Consider the following 13388-nt stretch of genomic DNA (forward strand, 5'->3'; position numbering starts at 1 on the left):
ACTGCTCGCTAAAACTATTGAACAAAAAATAAGTGGGAACTTTTTAATCGGGTGTTACTGACTGCAGAATACTCTGACTGCAGAATACCTGATTGAAGGTAGCATGTAACCTTCTTGCATTTGACAAAAATAATATGATCGACTTCGGACTTTAAGTTTATAATGAAATCGAGGGGTCTGCAGTTGGACTGAGGTCTGCAAGCGTATTTATCTTCGTTTTTCCTGATATACTCTACACTTATTCAAACTGGGCAAAAGGGGTATAATGAATGATGCATAAGTATGTAACAGAAAGGAAAGAAGAAAGCATCTCCGGTCCTAGACTAGCTTTATATGGCTAAAAGTGTTCAGCTTTTACGATTATTATTATTTATTCTTCGTGAGTATTTTATTCCAAGTAGTCTCTGCTAACACTAAACTAAACTAAACACTATCTGTTAATTTACTGCTGCCTGCTGCTGCTTGAACATAAGGTATATATATATATATTCTAGATCAGGATCATTTCATGTGTACAAGCGGTTATCAGAAGTAGACTCTTCAAATGTGGCGCATAACTTCTAAGTAATGGGATCTAAATCAGGATCTTCGAAAGAAATAAATTCAGTTCCGTTATTTATTTTTTACAAAAATGTTTCATTTCGGTTCTGATTCAGATTCGAAATTTGAATCGATTCCGGTTTGACATGCTGGCTTTCGTCATGCTCCATGTGGCGAAGTTTTAAAGTTGGGCAGGGTATTTTCAAAGGATGCAAGGTGCATTTTAATTCGATTTAATGCAGGCGAAAAAGAGACGAAGACAAACGCCAATCAGCCATATAAATAGGCAGCACTTAATACGGCGGCCGGCCACGTAATTTGTATTTAAAAGTCGGCCAACGACGAGCTTAACATGAATGATTTACGGCCTTTAAAATATATATATATACATATGTGTGTGCAATTTTATATATATGAACAATTTTCAGTGCTCTCCTTTTCTTGGAAGGACTTGTGAAAATTGAAGGCACTGACAGCAGAATCCGAGCCGCTTTTCACTTAATCAGACAGGCAGCCACTCAAATTACACACATTATCAAGATTTTGTTTGTTTGGGCCATTAGTGACCTTTTAAGGGCACTCTTGGGCCTCCCCGAGCAAAGTAATTTATTAAGAAAGGTCGCTGCACTGAATTAAAAACAAGCAAATTGCCTATAAAATCCAATTTGTTGTGGCCTAAAATAATAATAGCTCAGCGAAGGATACTAAAAGTTTTCGCTTTAAGTATTTTGTTTGTTTCAAAGCTATTTTTTTTTACAATCGGCTGCTTGGAGCGGGAGCTGTTTGAGCGGGGCTGCGGGGCCGGAGGATTAACTTGAAAATTAGTATGCACCAATGCAAAGCTTATCAAAAATGCACAACCCACTGTGCGGGAAGTGGGGAAAGTGTAATCGCGGGATGCCAGCTGTGCAGCGGAAGCGGAAATGCTGCGGAGACTACGCCGTAGTCGGCTGACTTTCCCCACTTAATAACTTAAGCGCTTTTTAAGTCGAATTTAAAATTTTTGTCTGCTTGCAACTTGCAACGATAGCTGCCCCATCCTGCCCAAGCCACCCTCAATCCCCCTGGCCTCTGGAAGCTAACACAGGCAGCGATAAATAAAAAATATTCAGGGAACTGAGAAATTTCACTGAAATGATCTAAAATGTCTGCTAGTTGACGCTTGACATATGATAGAACTCAAATTTATGGCCAGTCGATAAAGTCGCCCACGAAACGCCCCATACGCCTGCCTTCCTTTTCACGACCTCCCTCTTGAAACAGTTTCACCCATCCCTGCTGGCAATAATAATCGAAACTTTTTTTGGACTGAAAAACTGTTCGAACATGAAATGTCAGTTGATTTTCCGAACTGCTGAAAAGTATGCAGAGGTATTTTTACGATTTATAACATTGTTCCGCACGAAAGTATGCAATGATATTTGTCGAATACAATGCGCACGAAAGTATGCCGTTTTATTTTTGAATGCTTTTGAATAGTTTTTGTACTAAAGTATGCATTAAAATATGTGTATTATATTAAAAATAATTAATGTGCTACGTTTTTTCCAGAGCCCTTAAGTAGCGGATTACTCGGCGCAAACAGCATACAACACAATACCAACGCCCACACATACACTACCACAAGCACACACACACACACAGACAGAGAGTAACGTATTATTCACGTAACTTTTATTGAAAGTGAGCTTAGCTCGTTTTGTAACTCGTTCAACTAATTGCCATAATCTGCTTTGTAAGAGTCTCTTTTTTAATAATGTTCGATCCGGTTTTGTGTGCTTTGTTTTTACACAACTAATCGGCTTAGTAGCGCAACTACTGGGCGGAAGTATATCCAACAGTTATGCAAACTTGCGTTAGTATAGCCATTAACTTCTTTGAGTGATGTGCCTTTCCGGGACTACAACACGTTGCCCACCCACATGGAGTTAACGCGCAGTTGTTGGTAAAAATTTCTTTACCCACATAATAATTGATTAAAATGGACCACCCGTTGGCTTTTTAATTGGAATCCTTTTGCATCACCGAGAGATACAGATAGAGAGACAGAGCGAGTGGGATATGTCCTTGTAACAGCATAACTTATTCATACGCCATGTGGACACGTGTCCACTGCCTGACTGCAGTTAATACAACAATGCAGGCAATATATTGCAGCCTCGCTTATTAATTGTCCGATGATCCAGGGCACATAGTCTGTGACATGACTTCAGTGAGGGCTCTGTACTGACATTAGTCTGCATGTGCTTGCTATTCTTGCTGTTCGCCAGTCTCAATGTTCAACATCAGTTTCATTATTGCCATTTAGCTTGCAGTTGACTTGCACGAAGCTTCGACTTTTCTCATTCATACTCTGTAAATGGAGAAATGTGACAAAGGGTATTTATGTTGCTAAAATGTTTGCACCAGACACAGATAAACAACATCGTCGGGAATATATATGTGACATTACAAACTCTGTGTGTCAATTAAAACTTTTTATAGATTGAATTGGGAAATCCGATATATGTAGTTTAATATTGTTGTTTTAAGTTAAAGTACTCAAAGAGACTTTATGCACATATAATTATTTAAATTAATATACACCTCTGTGGATTTCAGTGCGGAGCATCTGTTAGTCGCACACACGCCTCCATTCGACATGTTCTGCTTCAGATTTTCTGTTGTACACGCAAAGAGAGACGCACACGCATTGACACCCAGACACACATACACACCCACACACACTCTCACACACATGCACACCCACACACACACACACACACACACACACACACACACACACACACACACACACACATGAGAAACATTTTTCATCAGTTTTCGTAAACTTTTTGGCTCAGCTTTTTCGACTACTTTGTCGAGCTGCTGCTGTTGGCTGTTCGCCTGGTACTTGCATTTTTAAATTTCTGCCATTTTTTGAGATTTTTATTTATTTTTGTTTTCGTTTTGTTTGGCAACTCCTCCTCTCATAAGGCTGGAGTCGGCAGACAGCCAGAACGTATCGTGGCCACATGTTGCCATTGGTGGGACACAGTGCGTATGATTGATGCTGCCAGCATCAACTGTTCGCATATGTTTTATTAAGTTATTGAAAGCTGGGCGTGGCCCACTTGCCCGCAGACACACCCATACACCCACACACCCACAAGCGGATGACGTTTGCATTTATCATACGGAGCTTATCTTAAACGCAATTTGGGTGCAGTTTCAGTGATTTATGCCAATTCGCAGCCACTCAAGTTGCTTTTAATTATGAGAAATTGTGCGCTTCACTGAGCTCAGGCTGACTGAAATCCTTTGAGGCGCCACTTAACACAATTTATGGTCATTTTTGCATAACAAAGGACGACATAACAAATGGCCAAAACTAACAAGTGCCTCGCGTAGATTTCGTGCCAGACAGCACTCCATGGATTTTTAGTGTAAAACGAGAATTGTTTTCTTTTTTTTCTTCTTTTTTTTGGATTGTAATTTAAGTCAAAGCCAGTCGCCTGATAATTGAGTTTTCACGGTTTCGCTTTGTGGTTTGCAGTAGAGACTTTTAGTGGATGCACTGCAGCAGAAGTCGAGTTGCACCAGTTGACAAGCGATGAACTCGTCGAGTGCCAAACAAATCGAGAATAAAAACCTGGAAAATGCATTTTAATTCATTCTCTCTGCAGTATTAATTTTATTTCCTGAGAGCAGAAAAGCCGCTGAAAAAAAATTGAATGACTGTCACTAGAAAGTTGAAAGTAGCTTAACTGATGCCAGTTGCCCGATGAAGAATTGATGGTGTGTTTATGGTGAGTAAAAGTAGCATAACAATATTTTAGTTTTGAAGTTGAATGTTATCTTTTTATTCCGTAGCCTTGTCAACTTTGCAACTGACTTTCGACAATCGCTTGATTTACATAAATAATGTAAAAATGTATATAAGTTAGCAGCTGCTTTTCTCCCAACCAATCAAAATGAAAGTCACACAGTCCTCTTCAATTTCACTCACTGCATTCCTTTTACACTCTAAAGTATTTGACTGTGTTATCTGTAAATGCACTTAGTGTTAAGTTGCCATCAATATAAGTGATGTGTGTGAATAAGGAAATGCCTTAAGGATACCAGTCGTTGCGAGAAAGCTCTTTCCATTGTGTTGTTTTCTTGGTGAATGGACGGTTCCTTTTGGATTCACTCTTACCACCAAGCAAATAAAATTATTACGGTATACTAATAAAAGAATATATTTATAAAAATAATAATAATATAAAAATAAAAAATAATAATAATTATTATATATAAAAGCTATAAATATAAATAAATATCTGCCCGACCTCAAAAATTCCATAAGAAATGTGTATTGTATTTTAGATAATTTATTCGTATTGTTTGTATCACTAGAAATTTAGAGCGCTTACAATCAAATTATGGACACACAGTGTGTCCTGAGATATAGAAATATTTAAATACAATTTACGAGCTAAGTGTATTCGCTCTAGGTCCTTAAAAAGTTGTTGTTGTATTTTATTTGGTTTTAGCCTGAACGAATGCGGCATTTAAAAACTGGCTTAGCTTATTATACAACTTGACAATGATAAACACTATGAATAGATTAATTTCATTTGCATTTTAATTGCTAATCCAACCAAGCAATGGGGCTTTTTAGAAAATCACAATGAGTTCACCGCTAATTACGGCGATGAGCGGATTCCGATGGGTTCTACGAGCGACGGCCGAAGAGCTTGAAGTGCGTCTTCCAGCAGCTTGGCCATCATAGCTGCTCGTTGCCAATGTGCGTGGTATCCGTGGGCAGCGAATGCGTCTACAGATATACATATATATACATACATACATAGGGAAAGTGTTTTGGGGTGGTGGGTGGTAAGTTCGAGTATTATGCAATGTTTGCTATGTGCTCACCTGCAGCGCCTTGCGCTTGTGATGCATCGATGAGTTGGATGATGACTTGCCCTTGCCTTTCTTCCAGGAGCAGAGCAGAAGCTCCTTCATGCCCTTGCGAAAATTGCGACTGAGGAACGCGTACAGCAGAGGATTAACCCCCGAATTGAAGTACGTGACCAGAAAGGTGAGAGGCGTAAGCAGCGCATTAAAATTGGAATCACCGCGATACGAACGTGACCTGTAAGTATATAAAAATTATTTGTGCATATAAACCATGTTTTAGACATATTTATATAGTTAATGCAACACTTTAATTTAAAGAACTCCAGCAAATAGCTGCTTAACCAACCTGACTACTGCTGTTATAATATGCCCTTTCTTACAGCTCTCAAAAGTTTTGTTTCAGCATTGCTTCAACAACATCGTAGTTTTACAAGATCCAAAGTTTTGGTCAAGTTTATCTAGTGCCGTCTATGTTTTTAGCGACTGTCTCCTAACTGTTGGCACTACTCACAGGGTATATTTGAATAGATTTTTATCTTTGCTGAAGTTGCTTGAGAGCAAAGTTTTTCGGCTTCTTCAAGTGGGCAGGCAGAGTTTGTTAAGTTACTTGCAAAACAGTTGTTAAAACAGACGACAGACTAGTGAATACCCTTGCATTTGAGGATTTTTTATTTTATTAAATTATTAATAAAATACAAAACTAAATGCTTAAAAACATAATATAAATATTGTTTCCAAGCTCTTAAACTTCATTTGGATGAAAATACAAGCTCTTGGTAATTAGTAATTAGTATAGTAGATGTTTGGTCAAACTAATTCAAACACAGCTGATCACTCAATATCAGCTGTCAATTTATCGCGGCTTTGCATAACACTGGTGGAACTTATTCACTTATGTTACCAATACTTGTAATTTTAGTGAATATCGATAGTTCACTATCGAATTAGCAAAAGTTGTAAATAAGAACAAGAACAAGCAATACTCGCACAGATGTTTAAGTACACCTAAATACAGGGTATCTTATAATCACTTGCGAGTTTAGTTTTCAAAGTGGACAAACGCAAACTTTAACCAAACTCTCCAAATGTATTTTTTTTACTTCGTTGTTTGTCCGTTGACAATTTACGCTGCAGTTACACCTAGAAATAAAATAAGAGGCGTAATAAGGGGCGTGACCAGCTTATTGGCAGAGCGCTTAGCCCTTATTGTTGTTGTTTGCCAAGTGGCATTACCAATTGACTTGCAAATTTTAAAGTCAAGTACGAAATGGGTCTAATTTGGCACCCCAAGCAACAGCGTCCACGACTGACCAGCAGATGTCACCGCATGGGGTGACCATTTGGTGACCCTGGGCAATCTAAATAATATGCCGGCATTAGGCACGGTTTTAATGGGCGAGCGACTCAATCAGCTGCCAGCTGTGCGTTGACTAGAGAGTGCGTCGCCTAGCCTTGCCAAATGCTTTCTTGGCTAATAACGAGCACGTGCCACAAAACGCGCCGCATGTTATTGTCTGGAATCATTTAATTTATCTATGCAAATATAACGCAATAAATGAAAGTACGAGTATTAGAAGTGGCAACACGTGGCAGCATTGAATGCCTCCAACGACACAGCCCCATAATGATTATTGAGGCTGCTTTGCTTAATGGACCAGAAATAACTGAATATATATCGCAAATTGTATATAAATCATCTCATCTTGGGACATGAAGATAATCAGAAGATTTTAAAAGTGTCTTCTAAGAAACAGTTATAAATAGAAAATGAAAATTTGAGCTTCCCTATACACTAAAAAAAAAGTCGCATTGACTTCCCAATGAGCTCCTCCGACTCTTAAGCTGATAACAACTGAGCTCTAACATTCCAGTCGAGACAGCCAATTTCATAACTTTTCTAAAAGAGGTGTTTTTCTACTTTTTTTCTAAATAAATAAAAATTAAATAAAATAAATAATAAATATAATATATTTGTAAGAGATATAAAAAGCCATAAGGTATTTTATTTCTTTAATTTAGAAATTGTTTTTAAAAGCGAGACAAATTTTAGTTAACAGACCGATTTTAGTTTAACTTGATTTTCTATTCACGTCAATTTTATAAGTGACAGATATGCGCTTGATAAGCTTTTAAATAGCTGTTCCGTTGAACTAGATGTCTTCTTATTTTCAGACAATATATAATAGTTCCACTTAATTTATTAACATTATTTTGTTATTGTATAAAAATCTCTGAAAGAATTCCAATAAATCAATCGAAAACTTAAGTTGACCATTTATTATTATAACTGAATCAACAATGTACTTTTTCTCATATGTTGTTATTTCTTTAGAAAATAATAAACTTAGCTTCTGGTCACAATTTATTATACTTGATTGTTTTTTTTAAGATTTACAACCTCGCCGCAAGGCAATTTCTCGAAAACATAGTATTTAATGCATATATACAGAATACTGAATAATAATTTAAATGAATGTGGAGCAAAATAGCTGAAATGCATTTTCCGGCCGAATTTGTATTTGTACATTTTACAAAATTTTTACGAGCATGAGAAATTTATATTTTGGGCTTTTGCGGTCACTGGAAAGCGTCTAAATAATATTTATTTTTGCGTGCAGCAGTTAGGCAATGTACAAAATTCCAGCTAGAATTCTCGTTAGTCGCTTGTCAGCCAAAATAATTGAGATTTATATTGAATTGGCCTGTCGGAAACATGCTTTGATAAATGTTTACTTCGTGTCATTTTCCATATAGATTTCACATTATATTTTCATTTATTTCAGTTATTTGTATGCGACTTTAAAGCCTTGGCAGTAATTTCTGTGGGCGTTAAACGATTTGTTTCGAATCATTTGGCCAGCTGTCACGATATTGCTGTCCAGCCAATCACCGTACCATTGGCCATTGGATCCCGCACTCAAACGACCATAAGCTGTCATATAATGGAAAAATCAAACAAGTCCCACAGAACACGAAAGAGCAATAGGACAATATAAAAGCGAGAGGCGAGCACGAAATTGAAATGTTTGAATAGAATGGCACAATGTCAAAGAAAAAGCCAAACAAAAACAATAACACATTCATCTCGAGCAGGGCAATATCAGAGTGGCCCGGTATTTGTGTGTGGGCAGCAGAAATAGGAGCATCCATAAAAAGAAGACACATTGAGACCTTCTTTTTTTTATATTTTGTCACTTCTGACTGCGATGTGCACATTTCTTTTTGTGCAGTAATTGTTGCTGGTGATAAAAATTGCCAGCAAGTTTCCAGCTGATCACTCAAATTCCCCCAATTCACACACATAATTCAAACTGAATGCTCAAATATTCGATTAAAAAACATATTTTGATTTGCCGAAATATTTCAAAGTTGATGGACGGCACGTCACAGGCAAAAACTAAATGAATATTTGGAATTGGTTCAGAATTTGACTGGCTGCAGCCCGATTCAGTCTCAACTGGTCGATTTTGGCAGACACAAAAAAATATTTAAAACTCTTTAAGAAATTTAATGCGTTTTTTATATACAAAAATACAATGATAAAAATTAAAATAAAATGATAAGTACAATATTATAAATAGTATTCTAGAATTATTATTTTATTAATTATTAACTTTATAATTTCGAATCTGCGGCATTATATATCAAGTTAGTTCTCATTAATATATATAATAATAGCTTCGTATTCTGCTGGGAAATTTCGTGATTTTAGTGAGTTTGTAAGTTGATAATTTTATACTTAGAAGGATATCTAAAGTTTAGTCGAATCATGTAACAAAAAAGAGCAAGGCGTAAGGGGTTAGAGCCCAGTTGTGTATACATCAATTAAGGCAGCAGGTTGGCAATCAGGCTTGGCTCCCTCCAATTGACTATTAGGTTGAAGAAGTACGAGAATTATTTATGGCACGACAGATGGGCACACGCTATATGCAAATGACTGTCACCATAAAAAACCGAAATGTATGAGGGATGGTGCTGGAGAGGGGTGAGAAGGGTGAGGGGAGGATGACAAGGGAAGTTGTCGCGCAACTGTAGTACTCACCAGTATTGCCACATTTTGCGCGCATGATACGGCAGATTGCAGAGCGCGAATGTCAGCACAAATATTATCAGCATGCGGACCACGCCTCTACGCGCCCGTAACACATTGCTCGATGAGTGTGACATGTGTGCGGCACCACCAGCACCGCCTCCACCACCGCCTCCAGCAGCACCACCACCATTGCCCTGCCGTTGATTGTGCGTGTGGGAGTGATGATAGAAGCTCGTTTTGCGACAGGCACTAACAATTGGACGATCCGACTCCAGTGAGACCTGCATGAGTAATGAATATCTCTCAACATTGGGCATATATTTGAACCGTGTGTCTGTGGAAGCACTAGGTACTACGGCTTAATGACTGACTAACAGAAATACCCACCTTGCAATTATCAAGCTAATTTTTTGGCAAGTGTGTTGTGTTATTGTTATTGTCGTGTGGTTAGTAGAGAAGGCAAACCAAAATTGGATGTTGTTATTGTTGTGGGGGGAAAGAATACCAAATAAAAGAGACAGGAGAGAGAAAATTCAAACATAAAGATAGTTAAGAAGTTAGCTTTGGATCAAAGTCATAAATTAAGTATAATATATTCTATATAGATATATTTGGGAATCTTAAAAATAAGATAGTTATCATTGTTAACTTGATTATATTAAGATAATTCATATAAGTTTGCTGAAAATCGTTCATATTAACGATTACTGTATTATCATATATAATCGGAGTTATCGTTTTAAGTAAAATAAGCAAACAAATATATGTTCTTTGACACTGCCTAGAGATTAGTGTTGAATATTTATTTATTACAAACAAGTATTATTTATTTATAGTATTATAAGTATTATTCTGATTAATTTGTCCTCAAGAGATATATTTATAAAAATAGATTCTATTGTTGTTCGCTTTTACACTCCACCTAACATAAATTAAACTTTGCCTACTCCATCGGCCCCGCTCGTTGCTGTGCAGCCAATTAATGTACATAAATCATTGGATTACTAAGTAGATATTGACATGGCAACTGCCGAAGTTCTTTCACATTTATCATTGGACTGAATTTGATGGATGACCCATATCGAAGTTTGATTGTTGTGGATGGACGTATAATCATTTGCTTCTCGCCAATAATGCCAACTGGCTGGACAGGAGCGCCAATGATATTAAATAAGTGGCAAGCTAGAGTATTGCACATACGCCACGTTCTCCGTGGGTATAATAATGCAGTTGGTCAAACTAATTCATTTGTCAGTGGCTTACTTAACTTGCGGCACACAAAACTGCAAAACTTCAAAGCTGCAAACTTGTAGCCCCCACGCTCAATGATACCCTTAATTCAGTTTGACACCTGCTGCAACCAGGTATCCTCGCATCCTCACATCCTGGCATCCTTGCTTCCGCCTCTCAGTCAGTGGCAAGCAAGTTATTCCAAGTTGGCCGATACGCAATTTTAGCTGAAACTTGCCCTAGCTCCCGGTCAACTTCGGCAAATATTAACTATTATGGGTAACAGCGAACTACTTACAACAAAGTGAAAGCAAAACGAGCACTCCAAATTTGTTGCTAATGCATTTTAAGCTAGGAGTTTCGAATAAATTGAGCTTTTAAGTGAAAACTGTATCAGGTACGTACAACCTTTGTAAATATGAGCTGTTTTTAGCAGCAGCGAACTGCTTACTTATTAAAACTGTCAGCAGCTGACACACCTAAAGTTCTCCCGTTCAACGTTCAACTTAAACAGAAAGCCAAAAGAGCGCTTCAAATTTGTTGCTAATGTATTTTAAAGCTTTCAATGTTCAAAAACTTTTTAGTTTTTCTTGACATTTCAAATTGCTAGACAACGTGACAAATTTTTGGACAGTCTTAAATCACTTGCCGTTGCTAAATTTTAGATTGTTAACTGAAATATTTATAATGTTTTTAAATTGGGGAATTAGAAGCCCTTTTTATGTCCCAAAATATTATATGATATAACTTTTGCAATGCATAAATTTAAATTAAATTTCGATCGCACTTCAAAATAGCTGGTTAAATTACAAATTAGCTAAAAATGTTTACTTATCTAGAATAACAATATCGGTAATAATTCCGTTTTCTATACAATTCAAATGTTGCATCGAATAAACATTGTATTCCCGAATCGTGTCATTTCATTTAATGTGTATTGGAAGTAATTATGAATAGTTGTTGTTTAGCTCGCTCCATTGGCAACTATATAGATATATATATGCTCGGGGGCATCGTTTTGGTTGCCGGGCAAACAGGATATGGCAATGCTTATTACATGCCAGTGGGCAGTTTTTGAACTCACCTGACTCTCAGTGATGCTGACGCCACGCTTTTCATATTTACTGCTTTGTTTACGTGACAAGGACGTGGAGCTGCTGCCGGAAGCGAGAGACGATGCTCCTGGTGCAGCCCCAGTGGCCGTTGACGCAGGCAGCTGCTGGTGGAGTTGAAGGTGGTGCGCGTGTGGATGCGGATGTGAGGCGTGATGATGATGATGATGGTGGTGATGGTACATGCTATTGTGCAGACTCATACTATTCTCCTGGCCGGGCGGATGCGGTTGTTGTTGTGTCACATGCGGACTCAGGCCCCTCGAGCTGCGCCACAAGGCGATGGCTATTTTGCTGTACAGCACCTGGCAGAGCAAATGCGTAAATCTTTGTACAATACAAATAATTAAATCTCAAGTAATCTACAAAATATAAAAATAATTGTTGAAATGCTGAATTCCGTTTAGCGTGCCTTGTTTCACGGACTAGAAACAGTTCTGTTTGATAGAAAATCACGCTACATTTGAAGCACATTTCAATGTTTGCCTAACATGTGGAATTTGGGCAGATGCCAAGCTCTTAAATGGGAAGGGACGCTCGTTTAAGGAATAACAATAATAATAATAACTTTTAATGGTGATTATATAAAATATGTTTTTATTATTAATATTAATAATAATATTATGATTTTTACTATTGCGTATTTTTGAAAACTTGTATTGATAACAAATTAGCACAGCATTAATAATAGAATTATTGAGAAAATATTTATTTTCCCAATTGAGAAAAAGTGTCTATTAATCTTTACATGCATTTTATAATTTGAATTGTTTATGTTACATAGACATGTTTAAATAATTATTTATTTATTTAATTTACTTTTAAACACTTTTATTATCATTAAATATGCTCACCGTCATGACCAGCAGGGGCATCACATAGAGCAGCACAAAATTAATCATGTCGAGCAATTTAGAATTGAACATTTCTCGATCGAGCACACAGATCTCCTCCTCCTGACCATCCTCGGTGTGAATGTTTTTGATGGTCTTGCTGAAAACGAACTTGGGCGTTGAGTAGACAGCCGATGTTATCCACACGGTGACAATGACCATCTGTAAGAATTAACTTCCCGATTAGACGATTATTTCCCAACACGCAAACAATTTGTCTAATTGATGAGGAACGAACAGCACCGTAAATTGTCATGCACAAAAGCCATTTAGATGTATTCATGCCTGAAGTTTAATTGCAGCTATTAGCATCAACAAACGCATATTTAGTTGTAAATAGCTTCATTGGCACAACTGCTCGCATTCATGGGTAATTTTGTCTGACAGAATGGGTCAATGTATGTATATGCCTGAGCCCAGAACTAAACACACAGACAGAGTCATATCAGTGTATGCCTCCTAATATGATAATTAGGTCGTTTCATCTCGCCTCACCCCACACGAGGCTCATTCAAAAAAGTTTTACTTTCAGAAAAGTTCTTGCCTGCCATGGCTTATTAAGCCCTTTGGCTTGCTGGCACTGCGGCAACTTTTTTGGGCTCAGTTTAATAAGTTTCATTAGCGTGCAAATTGCGGTCAAAATTAATGGGAAAGTTATTTGAATTAATATATTCGAATTGTGGCTGCCAAAATTAATGA

The 13388-nt window shown here is 37.3% G+C and overlaps 1 protein-coding gene across 2 annotated transcripts in view; it reads right to left on the reverse strand.

The window, feature by feature from the left end:
* Positions 1 to 4909: 4909 nt before the first annotated feature.
* Positions 4910 to 13388, reverse strand: part of LOC6561885 (trissin receptor) — a 34531-nt gene continuing 26052 nt past the window's right edge. Inside the window, exons 5-10 of one of the 2 annotated variants that reach the window (XM_043214629.1) lie at positions 12651 to 12851; positions 11769 to 12101; positions 9842 to 9856; positions 9464 to 9735; positions 5437 to 5656; positions 4910 to 5338 (exon numbers count right to left, since the gene is read on the reverse strand). In XM_043214629.1, the coding sequence (XP_043070564.1) occupies positions 5288 to 5338; positions 5437 to 5656; positions 9464 to 9735; positions 9842 to 9856; positions 11769 to 12101; positions 12651 to 12851 (1092 nt within the window). In that variant the 3' untranslated portion in view covers positions 4910 to 5287. The remainder of the gene's footprint in view (positions 5339 to 5436; positions 5657 to 9463; positions 9736 to 9841; positions 9857 to 11768; positions 12102 to 12650; positions 12852 to 13388) is intronic. The other variant, XM_001987957.2, reaches the window with a different exon arrangement.

This window comes from Drosophila grimshawi, unplaced genomic scaffold (assembly GCF_018153295.1).
Source record: "Drosophila grimshawi isolate 15287-2541.00 unplaced genomic scaffold, ASM1815329v1 contig_1377, whole genome shotgun sequence".
Classification (NCBI taxonomy): Eukaryota; Metazoa; Arthropoda; class Insecta; order Diptera; family Drosophilidae; genus Drosophila; species Drosophila grimshawi.